This window comes from Cebus imitator, unplaced genomic scaffold (assembly GCF_001604975.1).
Source record: "Cebus imitator isolate Cc_AM_T3 unplaced genomic scaffold, Cebus_imitator-1.0 Scaffold195, whole genome shotgun sequence".
NCBI lineage: Eukaryota > Metazoa > Chordata > Mammalia > Primates > Cebidae > Cebus > Cebus imitator.
The window spans coordinates 2,893,104-2,907,827 of record NW_016107510.1 but is presented as its reverse complement, the minus strand read 5'-3'; the positions used below and the strand labels follow the sequence as shown (position 1 = coordinate 2,907,827).

The 14,724-nt window shown below is 38.4% G+C and overlaps 1 protein-coding gene across 1 annotated transcript in view; it reads left to right on the top strand.

Moving 5' to 3' along the window:
• Nucleotides 1-254: 254 nt before the first annotated feature.
• LOC108316951 (doublecortin domain-containing protein 1) overlaps nt 255-14,724 on the top strand; it is a 61,883-nt gene continuing 47,413 nt past the window's right edge. The window contains exons 1-2 of the mRNA XM_037745212.1: nt 255-305; nt 6,158-6,339. Of these exons, the coding sequence (XP_037601140.1) occupies nt 255-305; nt 6,158-6,339 (233 nt within the window). The remainder of the gene's footprint in view (nt 306-6,157; nt 6,340-14,724) is intronic.

The following is a 14,724-nucleotide window of genomic DNA, read 5'->3' as shown; positions in this document are numbered from 1 at the left end:
GTTAAGCTGTTGACCCTGAAGGCAGAGGACAGTCAGCTACACAGGTGTGTGAGAGCTGGCTGCTAAAAACTGTTGCTAAAAGCTGCTGCAGAATCTTTGCCTTTCAGCAGAGCTGTCTGTCTTTGCAGACAGATAGGAGGGAGCCAGGGCACAGCACGGCTTGGCTCGTGCCCAGAGAGAGAAAGAGGAAGAAACTGAGTGTAAGGGAGAAGGGAAACAGGGGATGACCCACAGAGAGAGATTGAAGAAGAAAAATGACTGAGAGAGAGACTGGAAAAGACAAAGATCAAAGAGAGACCCAGAAGGTGAGACTGGGGAGAAAAATAATGTGAAAGGAAGGAAGAGTACAAGAGAAAGTGAGAGGAGGCAGAGAAGTTGGCAGGGCTCTGGGAAGATTCTGGAGGTTTAGGCAACAAAGAGGTGCAGGGAAAGATTGCAGTGCGGCCACTGAGGAGGGACAGAGCCCAGGACCGGTGGATGCAAGTGAGAAAGGGATGTGGAGGAGAGTTTAGGATCAGGCTGCTCGAGGAGTAGTGGGTTGCCCACAGCAAAGTAGCTGTTTGTCAGGAGACGGTAGAAAGGATTCAGGTTATGGAAGGGTAAATGGATGAGATAACCATTAAGGGTTTTGTTGTTGTTTTACTGACAGGCTGTAAGTCCACCAGGGGCATCTGTCAATGAGGCTGCAGAAGGGTTGGGGGGCTACACAGGAAGATAAAAATAGAAACTGCAAAAGATTGATGGAGAGAATGAAAACCCGATTGAGGAATTACTGAGGGAAGCTCAGAAGGCCTTTGTAAGGAGAGAGGAAGAGAAGCAGAAACAAAAAGTGAAAATCATGGTTTCCACTGTGGAAGAGGTAGTCAGAGAAAGATTAGATCAAGATCCCCCTTGAAGGAGACAAGAGAATGATAGATTTCAACACAGAGAAAGCAAGGAAATGCAGGGAATGGCTCCTAACGCTATGAGTGGATGCTACATGTGTGGAAAGCCTGAGCATTTTAAGAAAGAATGTCCTGAATGGAAGAAAAGAAAAGGTGATCCCCCTCATGACTGTTGATGAAGACTGGGGCTGGGGGCATGGGGTCAGGGGTTCCTTCTGAGTAGGTCCCACCAGGAACCCTTGATAAATTTGGAGATAGGACCTGAGGGAGAAAAACTGACATTTTGGTTAATACTGGGGTGGCTCCTTCCTCCCTAATTCACCAACCAAAGGGTACAGAACTCTCTAAGGGAAAATTGACAGTATCAGTGGTAAGAGGGGAGGAATTTGAGGTTCTGATGTTCAAAAAAATGTTAATTGGGACCACCAGAAATTGAAGGGTCACTCCTAATTAAGTTTCTGAAGCAGGAACTAATCTCCTGATTAAAAACCTAATTGCGAGATTGGGTTTAAGATGAGGAATAGAAGAAGGACAAATAAAGGTAATGATAGGCCTCCTAACAGGAGGAGGAAATAGAAATTAATCCCCTTGTGTGGATTGAGGAAGGCAACAAGGGAGGGTTAAAAATCATACCCTTACAAATTGAACTAAAACAACCAGGAGAAGTAGTTTGCAGGAAACAATATCCCATTGCTATGGAAGGAAGAAAAGATCTCCAGCCAGTAATAGAAGGATTGATTAAAAATGGACTATTAGAACCTGCATATCACCATGCACTATTCCTTTGTGTCACTTATCTGGGAGGGAGAGTTACTGTGTCTGGTCCCAGACATCTTCCAGCTGCAGGCATCTCCCCACAGTTGCTTTTAGCTTCCTTTAGTGTGCCTAAAGGGAAAGGAATGTGCTTAATAAGGCTCAATGTTTTTACTGGGGCCCAATAGTGTGAGTGTGATGTTTGGTGATAACCCAGGTCTCCCCCACTCCCTTTCTGTGCTTAAGCTGTTTATCTGTGATTTACATCCTGAACTTTCAGCCTGCTCTTTGTTAGAAGAGAAGTGATTTATTTGAACTGCATGAGCTTAGAAAGGAAGCTACCTCAAGGGTGTTAAGGGAAATTATAGAAGGTTTACAAATTAGATGGGATTATCACATTCCTTGGCCTCCCCCTTCCTCTGCAAAGGTAGAAAGAAAAAATCAAACTCTCAAAAAGCATATCACCAAACTAATTTTAGAAACTAAAATGATTTGAACCAAATGTCTCCCAATAACACTCTTTAGGATTAGGGTAGGCCCAGGAAAATACTTGGGATGGTCCCCTTATGAGTTATTATATGGGATCCCATATTTGGGCAGGGCTACAGATCTCCCTACTATGGAAACCAAGGATCAATTTTTAAGAAATTACATACTGGCCATATCCTCCACCCTGTCATCCCTCAGGTTAAAAGGACTTCTGGCTCAAAGTCTGCCTCTTAAATTTGTGGTTCATCACTTCCAGCCTAGTGACTTGGTGCTGATTAAGACTTGGAAAGAAGACAAGCTCCACCCAAGCTGGGAAGGTCCCTATCCAGTGCTCCTAACCACTGAGACCACCTGCGAACAGCTGAATGGGGGTGGACTCACTATACAAGAGTCAAGGAACTGGGAAAAGAGACCCCCAGAAGGGCGGGAAAAAGACCAGTGGAAAGTACACGGGTCACCTGAGGAACCCTTAAAGTTTACTCTGAGAAAATTGTTAAAAGAAAACATGGGCTAGCCCCATTTCTGGAAGTTGATATGGCTGGGATGGGCTACTATGCAAAGAGCAGAAGGTCAGAATGGAAACTGGCAGGACTCCTCCCTACCCAATTAGGTGGTAATTAATGCAACCAAGATGGTAGCATCCCACACCGTAGGATTTGATCCTGCCACGTCTTACCTTGTGGGAATTTAGAAAATCAGAGATGGCCTTCACAGGCAGATACAGGTTACATTAGGGCATCACCCTGCCCCAGCTGAGATGAGGTATGGAATACTACCCAATTTCAGGGTTGGATGGTAAACACGGGGTAGGTAACTCCAAACTGGATGCCTTTGAAGAATAAACTACATCTGTCCAAGGGGCCAAGGGCTCCCTGCCAAATAACTGCCATAATTTAGAATGCAATCCTGTACTCATCACCATTGAGAATCCAGCTGTTCTAGACCAAGAACCAAAAGTAGCATCTTGGGTATATGGGTTAGGGGCAGACATCACAGGGAAAGACCCCCTAGGGTGATTTGTTCTCAACTAATCAGGAACGCAACCTCCCATTTCCCTGGGATTACTCCAAACCCAGACCCTAATAAACATTTTAGTCTACCAAATAATGACCCTAAACAAGTAAAAATAATTAAGGTAAAGGATTTAAGGCAAACCTTAGAAATTGAGATGGGATACAGGGATGTGAATGCCTGGGTCAAATGGGTAAAATTTTTGGTACAAGCCCTCAACAAGAGTATCCGTTACAGGTGTGCTGCAGGAGGACCTCAGGCACAGGTGGTTCTGTTTCCCCTAGGATGGAATACTGATCCTAAAGGAATGCATTGCTTGTAGGCTCTATACCAGGACAAGGATGCATGGGGAAATGAGACCTATAAGCCTCTGTCATTGCTCTTTCCTACATTGCATAGGTCAGATCCCAGAGCAATCCCCTCATTCTCTGTAGGGAATATGAACCACTCCTCTTGCCTCTCTAGGCAGTGGGCAGAGTTCAATAAGCCCGTGGGAAAACTGTCGACTTGTATCCACATCCTCAACATCACCGGTGAGTCAAGCAATGGCAATTACTCAGCTCTCCATATACCCCAGGCTGATGTCTGGTGATATTGTGAGTAAAGCACCAGGAATGGTGCTTTAGTAAAACTGGCCATTCCATTCACCCTGGCATTCCACAGGACACCCGAAAGTACACATGGCCACCAAAACCAGAGAGATTTGACAAATTCTTTTGATCCCAATATATATGTTGACTTGATTGGAGTCCCTAGGGAGTTGCCTAATAAATGTAAGACCCAAAACCAAATAGCTGCTGGGTTAGAGTCAGCACTATTCTGGTGGTCAACTATTAGGAGTGTGAATTGAATTAACTACATCTATTATAATCAACAGAGATTCAACATCAGTTATACTTGGGATGCCCTCAAAGAGGTGGTTAGCCAGTTAGATGCCACCAGCAGAGTTGCCTGGGAAAACAGGCTTGCGCTAAGACATGATACTAGCAGAAAAAACGAGACGTATGTGTTATGCTGAGTGGGAAATGCTGTACTTTCATTCCCAACAATACTGCCCCAGATGGGACCATCACAAAAACTTTACAAGGACTGACAATTCTAACCAATGAGCTGGCAGAGAATGCTGGAATTGATGACCCATTTACCTGTTGGCTAGAAGATTAGTTTGGAAAATGGAAAGGCATGGTAGCTTCAATCCTTACATCTCTCATAACTGTGGCAGGAGTCTTAACAGCAGTGGGATGTTGTGTCTCTAAGTCCATTCTCTGAGTTTGGATGGGTGAGTGTGTTTCTCATAAGAAGCAACACTTTCCAATTCATTTCATGAGGCTAGCATAACATTCATGCCAAACCTTAAGGAAGATAATAAATGAAAATTACATGTTAATTTCATTTATGAATGTACATGCAAAAATCCTAAAGAAAATATTAGCATGTTTAATTCAATAATTTATAAAAAGTGTCGTATATCATGAGCAATTTTGATTTATCCAGGAATGCAATATTAGTTTAAAATTTTAAAAATTAATGTAATTATCGCTTAAGTGATGAGAGTTTAGTCAAGGCAAATCTTAGTAAACGAAGGAAAAAGAGCTTCATATGATTTAACACAAATTTAAGAAAAAGTATTAACAAAGTAAAAGTTTCTTAACCTAATATGCAGCACTTCTATCTGAAATAGATTTTTGAAAAACTAATCAAGCTAATACATGTATATGAAATAGCAAAGGGCCAAAAAGAGCCAATTCCCAAAAAAGAAAAACATGGTGAGCATATTTGCCCTTGCAGTTTCCAAGACTAACCACATAAAAATATATTGTAATCAAAACAGTACATTTCTGTGAAGGGAAAGACAAACTGACAAAGTGAAGAGAAGCAAAAGCAGATCTACATTTATATGCAATAGTGATATTTTACAGAATGGCCATTACAGATTAACAGGAGATGCTGCTAGGACAATGTTTATGAAAGTAGAAAAAAAAAGAAAGAACAAACTCAGACCTTGCCCAGCATCATCACTGATCATCCCTTCCGCATTTACTCTTCTTTCACACATAAGTGTCTTATCTTGTGAACAGCAGTACCATCCAACCCAGTTACTCAAGCTGTGAACATGGAAGCCCCTTTGCCTCCTTTTATTGCCCCAACATCATATTCTATTAATCCTCAAGTCTGATACATCTACTCTGTCCCTCTTTTGACCCATCCTTGACTGCATTAACTCCTTCTAAGGCTTCCAGACTCAGTTCTACGACATTTCTGAGTTAGGTTCTCCTCCTGTGTTGTTCCATTACACCTGTACCCTGTCATCATACTCAGACTATTGCAATTGCCAGTCTATATTTAGGTAAGTTTCCAAAGACCTGCTATAAATTATTCAAGGAAGAGTATCTTTTGTGGTTCTTCGTTTTATTTTCAGTGCATAACATCATGCCTAGAATATATGGTAAACATTAAAAAATATTTGAAGAATACATGAATCAAGAAATGTTTTTATGGATGAATAGATACAAACAATAAAAAAGTAACTGAATTCTACAACTGAAATATTTGAAATGTGTTTATGTTCATTATTTTATTCTTTTTTTTTTGGAATATTCTCCAAATATATTCCATTTTGCCAAATAGATCTAGTTTAAGGTGGTATTATTTCAGGCTATCTTAAAACCACTTTTGTCACATGCCTTCTTCACACGGATTAAAGATATTTAACATGTAAGCAAAAATTCTCCAAGTTCATCCAGTTCTATTTTTCTAGAATGATGTTTCTCTGAGAAGGAATGAATCATTCATCTTGCAGCATAACACAAGTTGTTACAGAAATTTTAAAAATAGCTATCTTTCTTTTTTATTCAAATAAAACATTAATTAGAATTGTCTGGAGCATCTTAGGCACCCCAATACATTTTTGTTGAATAAATCACAGATTAAAGGTATAAACAGAGTGTTTAATATTTTTTAAAATCTAGAAATGACTCTTCTCCTATATTTATTATTAATTTTGTTATTTCTTTCTGAAGGAGTTTGACTGGCCAATACAAGGACTGCTAATTCCGAGCAGTCCTCCTATGAAGAAACCCATCTGTAAGACAACAGAGCCATACACCCCTGTGCGACTCAGAGTTTTGCGGAATGGAGACAAAAATAAAAACAGATCCTTTACTATCCTTGGTCCGGACATCTCACCTGGACGGAAAATGCAGTAAGAACAATTGTTCATACTTATTAAATACACTTTCTAGTTTCTACAGATTTTTGTCTTCTTCATTATGGATGTTTCTCTGTTAGAATTCTGTATTTGTTTAGCAAAAGGGCTCCCATATTGATATTCGAAGATGAAAATAGAGACTAAGATTCATTTAGTTTCTTCATCAGGAATTTAATTTGAACTCTGCTGATTTAGAAGATAATGGATTAGAAATGAGTGGCTCTGATTTTTAAAAGTTCTATTTTTAAAAGTTTTATGATCAATGTATATTTGAATTGGCATTTTTGTTTGAGTTTTAAAAATATGTCTTCAAATACTTGAACTCAACGTCCTTCTTAAATATGCTTTTGTAATTCCTTATTTCAGTTAAATTATACACAATTATGTTTAAATCTTTAGAATATTTAATGAACAAATATAGTTCTCAAAAGTATAACTTTATATAATTTATAGTCTTCCTTGGAATAACATTTTAAAAGTTTATCACCCCAGAAAAGCATTTACCGACACTCCTGCTTACCTTATGATTGGAATATAATTTTCCCAACAGCCAATATTTCTCCAACATTGGAGAAAATTCACCTGCTACATTTTCATTTCATTTTATGACACAAGGAATCATAGATCATTGAAGAGCTCTGATGTAAAGAATGAGTTTACACATTGTTTCTCATATTGTTAGCAGTGATATAACCTCTTGACCTTTCTTTTGAGATGTTTAGAATATTTGAGGCTGCTGATAATAGTTTAATATTACTTTCTTCACATTGATTAAAATATACTTCATACATCGCTGAACAATGAGTAACATTCAGATTTGTTGACCACTGAACTGCCTGTACAGATGATAAAGTAAAAAATTAATCTTCAAAGTAAAGTCAAGCCTGAAATTGAATTCTTTGACGCATACATTTCATAATTAGCTCATTCTGCTAGATGTAAAATGTCCTTAAAGTAGTGTATGACTTTTCAAAAATAACACCCAAAGTTAACACAAAATTTCTGTCCCTTCCTACATTCATTTCTTTTCTTGTTTTGTATCTTAATTGTGCCTCAAAGTTACATATAGATGTTATCTTATCACATCAATGTTTGAAAATGCGTGGTTCACTCAGGTAATCCAAACAGATTTTAAGAGATTGAAATGGTAAATGCGGACAGCTGTTCTAGCAGAGAGTGTGTGAAACGCTGTGCTGCCTGTTTGCTATGCTCATGGAATAGTGTGTCCCAGTTCATCAAGTATTCAGGCATTAGAATTACTTTGTTCACCATATGAATTAATTACTCCCAAATAATTAAAATACACTGACATACACTTAACACTAAAACTCTGCTACATGTGGTTTAATCTTTCTCTGTGGATTCAGAAAATATTCTATAAGAGCATCAACAGCATTCCCCCACACACCTCCACCCTGCCACTGGAGCTGGATGTAAATACTAGTTCTTAGAAGGTTCAAATGGAAAGTCTTGGCTTACATTGCAAGGTGGCTGTGTTGCCCAGCTTCAGAGAGCACCATTCGCATTGTATTCCCAGCACGTGGAGAGGCCAAGGCAGGAGGACCACTTTAGGCTGGGAGTTAAAGACCAGTTTGGGCAACATAACAAGATCCCATATTTTTTAAAAAATTAAAAAATTAGCCAGGCATGGTGGTGCATGCCTGTGGCCCCAGCTACATATTGTTATCCGTATGAATGGCATCCTAGAGTTTTGTCAGGCAGAAGCCCTGCTGTGCCTTGTGTGCCTTTAATAAATACAAGTTGCATACCTTCCAGAAGAAATAACTTCCATTGACATATAAGGATATATTACTTGCCTGAACCCGAAACTAACTTTTTAGAAGAAAGAGTGTTGGGCTGTTTAGTGTCTTTACAAGCACAATCATGCTAGAATGATGAAATATATATATACTATAACCAAATCCTGCTCTAGTAACATGCTGTCCTTTAGCTGTTTAATAATTTACTGGAGATAGTTTTGAGGAGATTTTGTTGTTGTTATTGGTTCTTTCATCTACAAAGCCTAAGGAAAATCAAATAATAGCATTTGTTCATTACTTAGTCAATTATTACTCTAGTGAATGACAAGATCTTGTCAGTCTTAAGACTGTCGAGTTCATATAAATTAAGACTTTCGTAAATGTTCTTGTGTCACAGGCAAATTTCATCTCTCAGTAATGTAAGTTAAACTAGGAAAATTTTATGTGATATTTAAGGAATTTTAAGAGGAAAGGCCCAAGATGAGGCTCTGAAGGAAATTTTATATTTTAGATGATTTCAATATATGTATTACTTATTGGTAAGTTATGATCTCTGAACTCACTCTAACTCCCTAATACAGCTTGTAAGGCCTTTTATGGTGTATCCTGGCATATTTCTCTAGCCCTATTTCCTATTGACACTCCCCCTATTCTTAAACCACTCACCACCAACGTCTTCTGAGAATGAGTTTAGACTTCCTTTCCAGATGTTGACCCTGAATGAGATATTCTGTCCTCTCGAGTTAGTTGTGGCTGCTATGTACTCCACTACTGTAGCCCTGGGTCTCCCACCAGTACAGCAGCTGCCATTCTGTTTCATGATTATCTGCTTATGTTCGATCCATGAGATAGAGAGCAGGGATGCTTCATTCGTAGCAGATGTACAATCTGCTGTGTTACGATCATAGTTCGTTGCGTTCTGATGAATCAAGTATTAAGGTATTAGAGAGTCATTTTGTTAACCACATGATTAAGGGCCTGCATAGGCCTGAAATTAATGACTACTGAATGAATAAATGGTTAGCTATATTTGATCACAATTCATAATGAAGGAATGATTACAGTATTTGATAACTATTTATTTCATTTAATAAAATATATAGATTCTAAAAAATGCATGAAACAGTTTTCTAACTTGAAACTTTAAGCAGATGTATATTCAAATTAAGTATCTCTTTCTATAATCATCATTTTTTTTCAGTTTAAAACTTTTAAATTTGGGGTTAATAAGATAATATATGAATAAAAAATTACAGGTAAAATGAATGCAATCTCTGAATTTTCTTGAGTTGAAAAATTTTTATCTCATAGTGTTCAGCATTATATTTTTAGAAAACATTATTAGAAGAGAAACAAAATTGTGAAAATGTATTGTCTTATAAAATTACTTGTAGTATATTTATGTTATAACATGTTATGTTATCTAATATTTAATATGAAATTTAATATTTCATTGTGATAGTTTTTGAAACTGTATTTTTTAAAGAAAGAGATTACTTTAGGGTAAATCATGATAAATTAAGACTTTATAATTTTTCACATATTAAAGTATGTCAAGAGATAATTGACAATGCATTCTGACATATCAATCGAATCTTGGATCATTTGTTTCAGAAGTGTTAACACTGAAAAGAAAGAGAAAATCTGTGTCACTAAATATTCTGAAACAGAAATGGACCAGATAGAATTTCACCAGTTTTTGGAAAGGTAAATACTTAATATCCTGAACGCAAATGTTTTTTAACATTTAAATACCTGAATGATTGTTTATAACAGATAGCATACTACATATATGGTATATGGGATATATATACATATACACACACTTAAATATAGTATGTTATATTTCGTTTATATTTGCTTGCATTAAGGATGGGGTAGTTAAATTTTTATATTTTACCTATTATAAGCCAATTTAAATATATATGTAAGTGGTTTATAACAGGTAAAATATTTTATATATATACACCTACCTAAGAAAACAGTTGTTAATATAATGATTCTGGAGTTTCTAATCTGTGAAATATATAAACTATGTGAACCTATGCTACTAATGGTAATTAATACTATTTTTTTTTGGCCAAATATCAAGGTCTAGCAAATTTCCCTAGCTTTCTGAATGACCAACTCTATAAGTATAAATTAATATCATTAAAATATATTTCACAATTTACAGGACATTTGGTTTATATTTGCTTAAATTAAGAGTGAGGAAGTTAAATTTTTATATTTTACTTATTATAAACCAATTTTTAAAATATGACTGTCTTAGTCTGTTTTGTGTTACTATAAAGAAATACCCAATTATAAAGAAATAAAGGTTTATGTGGTTCATGATTCTGATGGCTGGGAAGTTCAAGATTGGACATCTGCATCTGATGAGGGCTTCAGGCTGCATCCACTCACGACAGTAGTTGAAGAGGAGCTGGCAAATGCAGAGATCACATGGCAGAGAAGAAGCAAGAAAGGGAAGGTGCCAGCATCATTTTAACAATCAGTTCTCAAATAACTGATAGAGTGAGAACTCACTCACCCCCAAGATGGGTCATTAGTCTGTTCATGAGGGATCTTCCATCATGTCTCAAACACCTCCCGTTAGTCATCACCTCCACCATTGGAGATCAGATTTCAACATGAGGTTTGCAGAAGGCAAACATCTAAACCCTAGCATTAATGTATATCATGTTTATGAAATATGTTGTATTTTTTCTTTAATCAGTATTTTCCTGCCAAATCAGGAATTAGATCACTGCCGAAAGGTTGGAGCACTTGGTATGAACTTTTTTTGCCTTGTCAAATATGAGGGGATAGTTTTATTTAGTTTAAGGAAAATTATACTATCTTCAGTTATTTAATAATTCACTCTAGGCAATTCTGAGGTTCTCTTTGTTGTTGGTTTTTCCGTCTATAAAACTGAAGGATGATCTAATAGTATAGTAAATTCCATTTTAGAATAATAGATAAAGAACTTTTATTGTTGTTGGTACCTTCTACTTTCTGTAAAGTTGCTGGCAACATAGAATATTGGAAAAACCATTCGATTAGGAGGCAAAGGAATTATTTTAACCCCAGCCACTAACTAGCTGAAAGACTTTAACAAAGCCCTGCGCTTCTCCAAGCCTTGTTTTCCTCAACTGTTAAATCAACAGGCATCTGTTGTATTTATATTATGTACATCCACCAGTGTTGAAGGTTATCCACTGGAGGTTTTTTTTGTTTTTGTTTTTGTTTTTTTTAGAAAAAGGCATTGCTTGCTTTCAAGGAACTCCTAACTAACTTAACTTTTGGGGAAGAAAATTTGCTTAGTTAAAAAATCGTACAGCCACATGCAGCAGTATTTAACCATACAGAATTGAAAACGATCAAGGGATCATTTATATATGATATATTTCCTGGTTTATACATAATCAGGTAAGAGAGAGAACATTGTAAGGAGCAGCTGTTGTAGAAGGCCACTTGGAGAGGAAAGAAAATGAGACAGAAATCCAAAGCAAGAAGATAAAGAAAAGGAGAAAGCACATGACAGTAGCTTCTTGAAGGTTTTGTTACTGTTTGGAAAGAACTGGAAGAGTGTGGAAGAGCTTCTGGGGCAGAGTGTCTTGGCAAGTGATTAGCATAATAGCTCCACTGCTGTCCACTGCTGTGGAGCTGTAGCTGACTGTGATCTGGGAGGCATAGCTCCTTTCTTTTCCCCACTGCCCTTTTGTCTCTGGGACACCTTGGGTTATACTGAAATACAGTCCTCAGGAATCAGCTCCACCTGCTTTCCTCATTTGCTCCAGCACTGAGAAAGTAAAGTCAGAGATAAGATGCCTGCACTGTCTATAAACCCAAACAAACCTCATGGTTGCCCATCCGCTCTGGTGGTGAGAGAAAGAAGACCTTATTTCTAGGGCCTTTGTCTCCACATAACAGAGAAATCTGAGTCTGCATCTTGGTTTCTTTACTTTCTAGATCTAATATCATTCTATGATGATGCCCTCTCAGGAGACCATATGAGGCAATAAATGATCCAGAAAGATGTAGGCTTGAATATCAGCTCTCCCATTTACTGTCTATGTGACCTTGGCCAAGAAGCTTAACCTCCAGATTCAGTCTCCTCCTCAGTAAAATGGGCTACTCAGAAATGGTGTGAGAATTAAATGAGAGAGTAGATATAAAATGCTTGCAGTGTTTGGTCAATTTTAATAATGTGTTGCTGACTTTTTATATGCCACGCGCTTTACAGTATCCATACTCTGTTAAAACCTCTAATGAGGTAAAAGCTACTATAGCCATCTTTTATTGATGGGACAGATGAGGATCCTAGAAGTTAAAAGTAACTTTTCCAAGGTTATATGACCAGTGTATGAGAGGTTAGAATTTGAACCCAGGCAATCTCACTGCAGAGCCCACATTAGATGTGTGTGTGTGTGTGTGCGTGTGTGTGCATGTGTGTGTATATGTGTGTGTGTGTGTGCATCTGTGTGTGTAACCAGGCAATCTCACTGCAGAGCCCACATTAGATGTGTGTGTGTGTGTGTGTGTTTGTGTGTACACGCGCACGCATGTGTGTGTGTGTTTTCTAACAGAGTCTTGCTCTGTCGCCAGGAGTACAGTGTTGTAATTTTGGCTCACTGAAACCTCCACTTTCCAGTTTCGAGTGATTCCCCTGCTTCAGCCTCCTTAGTAGCTGGGCCTACAGGTGCACGCCACCACACCTGGCTAATTTTTTGTATTTTAGTAGAGATGGGGTTTTACCATGTTGGCCAGGATGGTCTCGATCTCCTGACCTCATGATCTGCCTGCCTTGGCCTCCCAAAGTCCTGGGATTACAGGCATGAGCCACAGTGCCTGGCCTCCTTACTGGGTATTTAAGAACCAATTCTTATCTTCTTCTCTCCCCATTAATATTGGCCAGTTTGTGAACTGAGAAATTAAATATACAGGAAACTGTTTATCCAAATCCTCTCCCACTACTTGGGCAAAATTCAACATTATTATCAAGGTTTCAACAAGAAAAAAAGGAGGAAGAAAGATTCCCTAACCACCTATTCCTTCTCTCCTCTCACCTGTTGTCCTAAAACAGGATACTCCCTTGGTCCAAACATTCTCCTGAGGAAAGTGTGAGTGAGACAGATAGATAGAATGATGGTAACTCTTCTCAGGCCACACTTTAACTGCTTGGATCCCCAAATATATCAATAGGGGAAAGTAGAACTAATTGTTTTTTTTTTCTTTTTAGAAAAATTTTCTTGTTTTGCATTTCTGTTGATTTTGTTTTGTATTTCATTTCATCTGTTGCTTTGTGTTTCATTTTCTTCTTCCTTTGGCTTTCTCTTAGTTAGCTGCCTCCCACAAGGTTCTGTCTTTCCCCTGCTCCATGTAAAATGGGTCTTTGGGTATCATCCAAACAGAAGCAGGCAAATGTTGAGACTGGCATTCAATTCTCTTACAGTTACCTCCCACCCCTACCCCGCCAACCTGTGTACGAGGGACATGGCCATGGCCATGGCCATTCCCATTCCTCACTAGTCCATCAGCCTCCAGAGTTGTGACATGAGAAGCAAGGACTTAGTTCTCACTGGTTTATTTACTTTTTTTATTTTTGAGATGGAGTCTTGCTCTGTTCCCCAGGCTGCAGTGCAGCGGCACAATCTCGGCTCATGGCATCCTCCGCCGCCCGGGTTCAAGTGATTCCCCTGCCTCAGCCTCCTGAGTAGCTGGGACTATAGACATGTGCCACCATGCCCAGCTAATTTTTTTGTATTTTAGTAGAGATGGGATTTCACCATGTTGGTCAGGATGGCCTCAGTCTCCTGACTCGGTGATGCACCCGCCTCCACCTCCCAAAGTGCTGGGATTACAGGCATGAGCCACCGTGCCTGGCCCAATTTTTAAAATTTAGTTTAATTTTTTTGAAATAGGGTCTTACTCTGTTGCTTGGGCTGGAGTACAGTGGCATGATCATAGCTCACTGCAGCCTCAACCTTCTGCGCTCAAGCAGTCCTTCTGCCTTAGCCTCCCAAGCAGCTGGGACCACAGGCATATACCACCATGGCTCACTAATTTTTTAATTTTTTAATGTTTTTTTTTTAAAAATGGGGTCTTGCTATGTTTTCTAGGCTAGTCTTGAACTCCTGGCCTCAAGTGGTCCTCCTGCCTTGGCCTTCCCAAGTATTGGGATTATAGGTGTGCACCATCATACCTAGCCTGCTTTGTTTACTTCTAAACTACCCTTAGAGAAATGGAGGGCCTGATTATCTGTTTAATTGATTTATCCCAGTGAGGAAATAAAATTTAGAAACATTCTTTAAAAAGCTGTGTCTTGCTGATGAGCATAAAGTGAACTGAAGTTAATTTACTGTGAACAGTACAGTCTAACACAAAACATATTTAGCAAGAATCTTTTACTTCTTCCACAGGCAGGATAATCCCACAGTATTGCTTAGGAAATGCTCCATCAGTCTCCTTTTTAGCTCTACTTTTCCTCACAATTCCACCTATTTACATCTCTCCTAAAACTTGCTGTCTAGGGTCCATCTCCTCCAACCTCCAGCCCATTTCCCACCTTTCTGACAGTTAACTTTCTAAAAAGCAGACCTGATAACACTATGTATCTGCTCTAATGCCTTCAGTG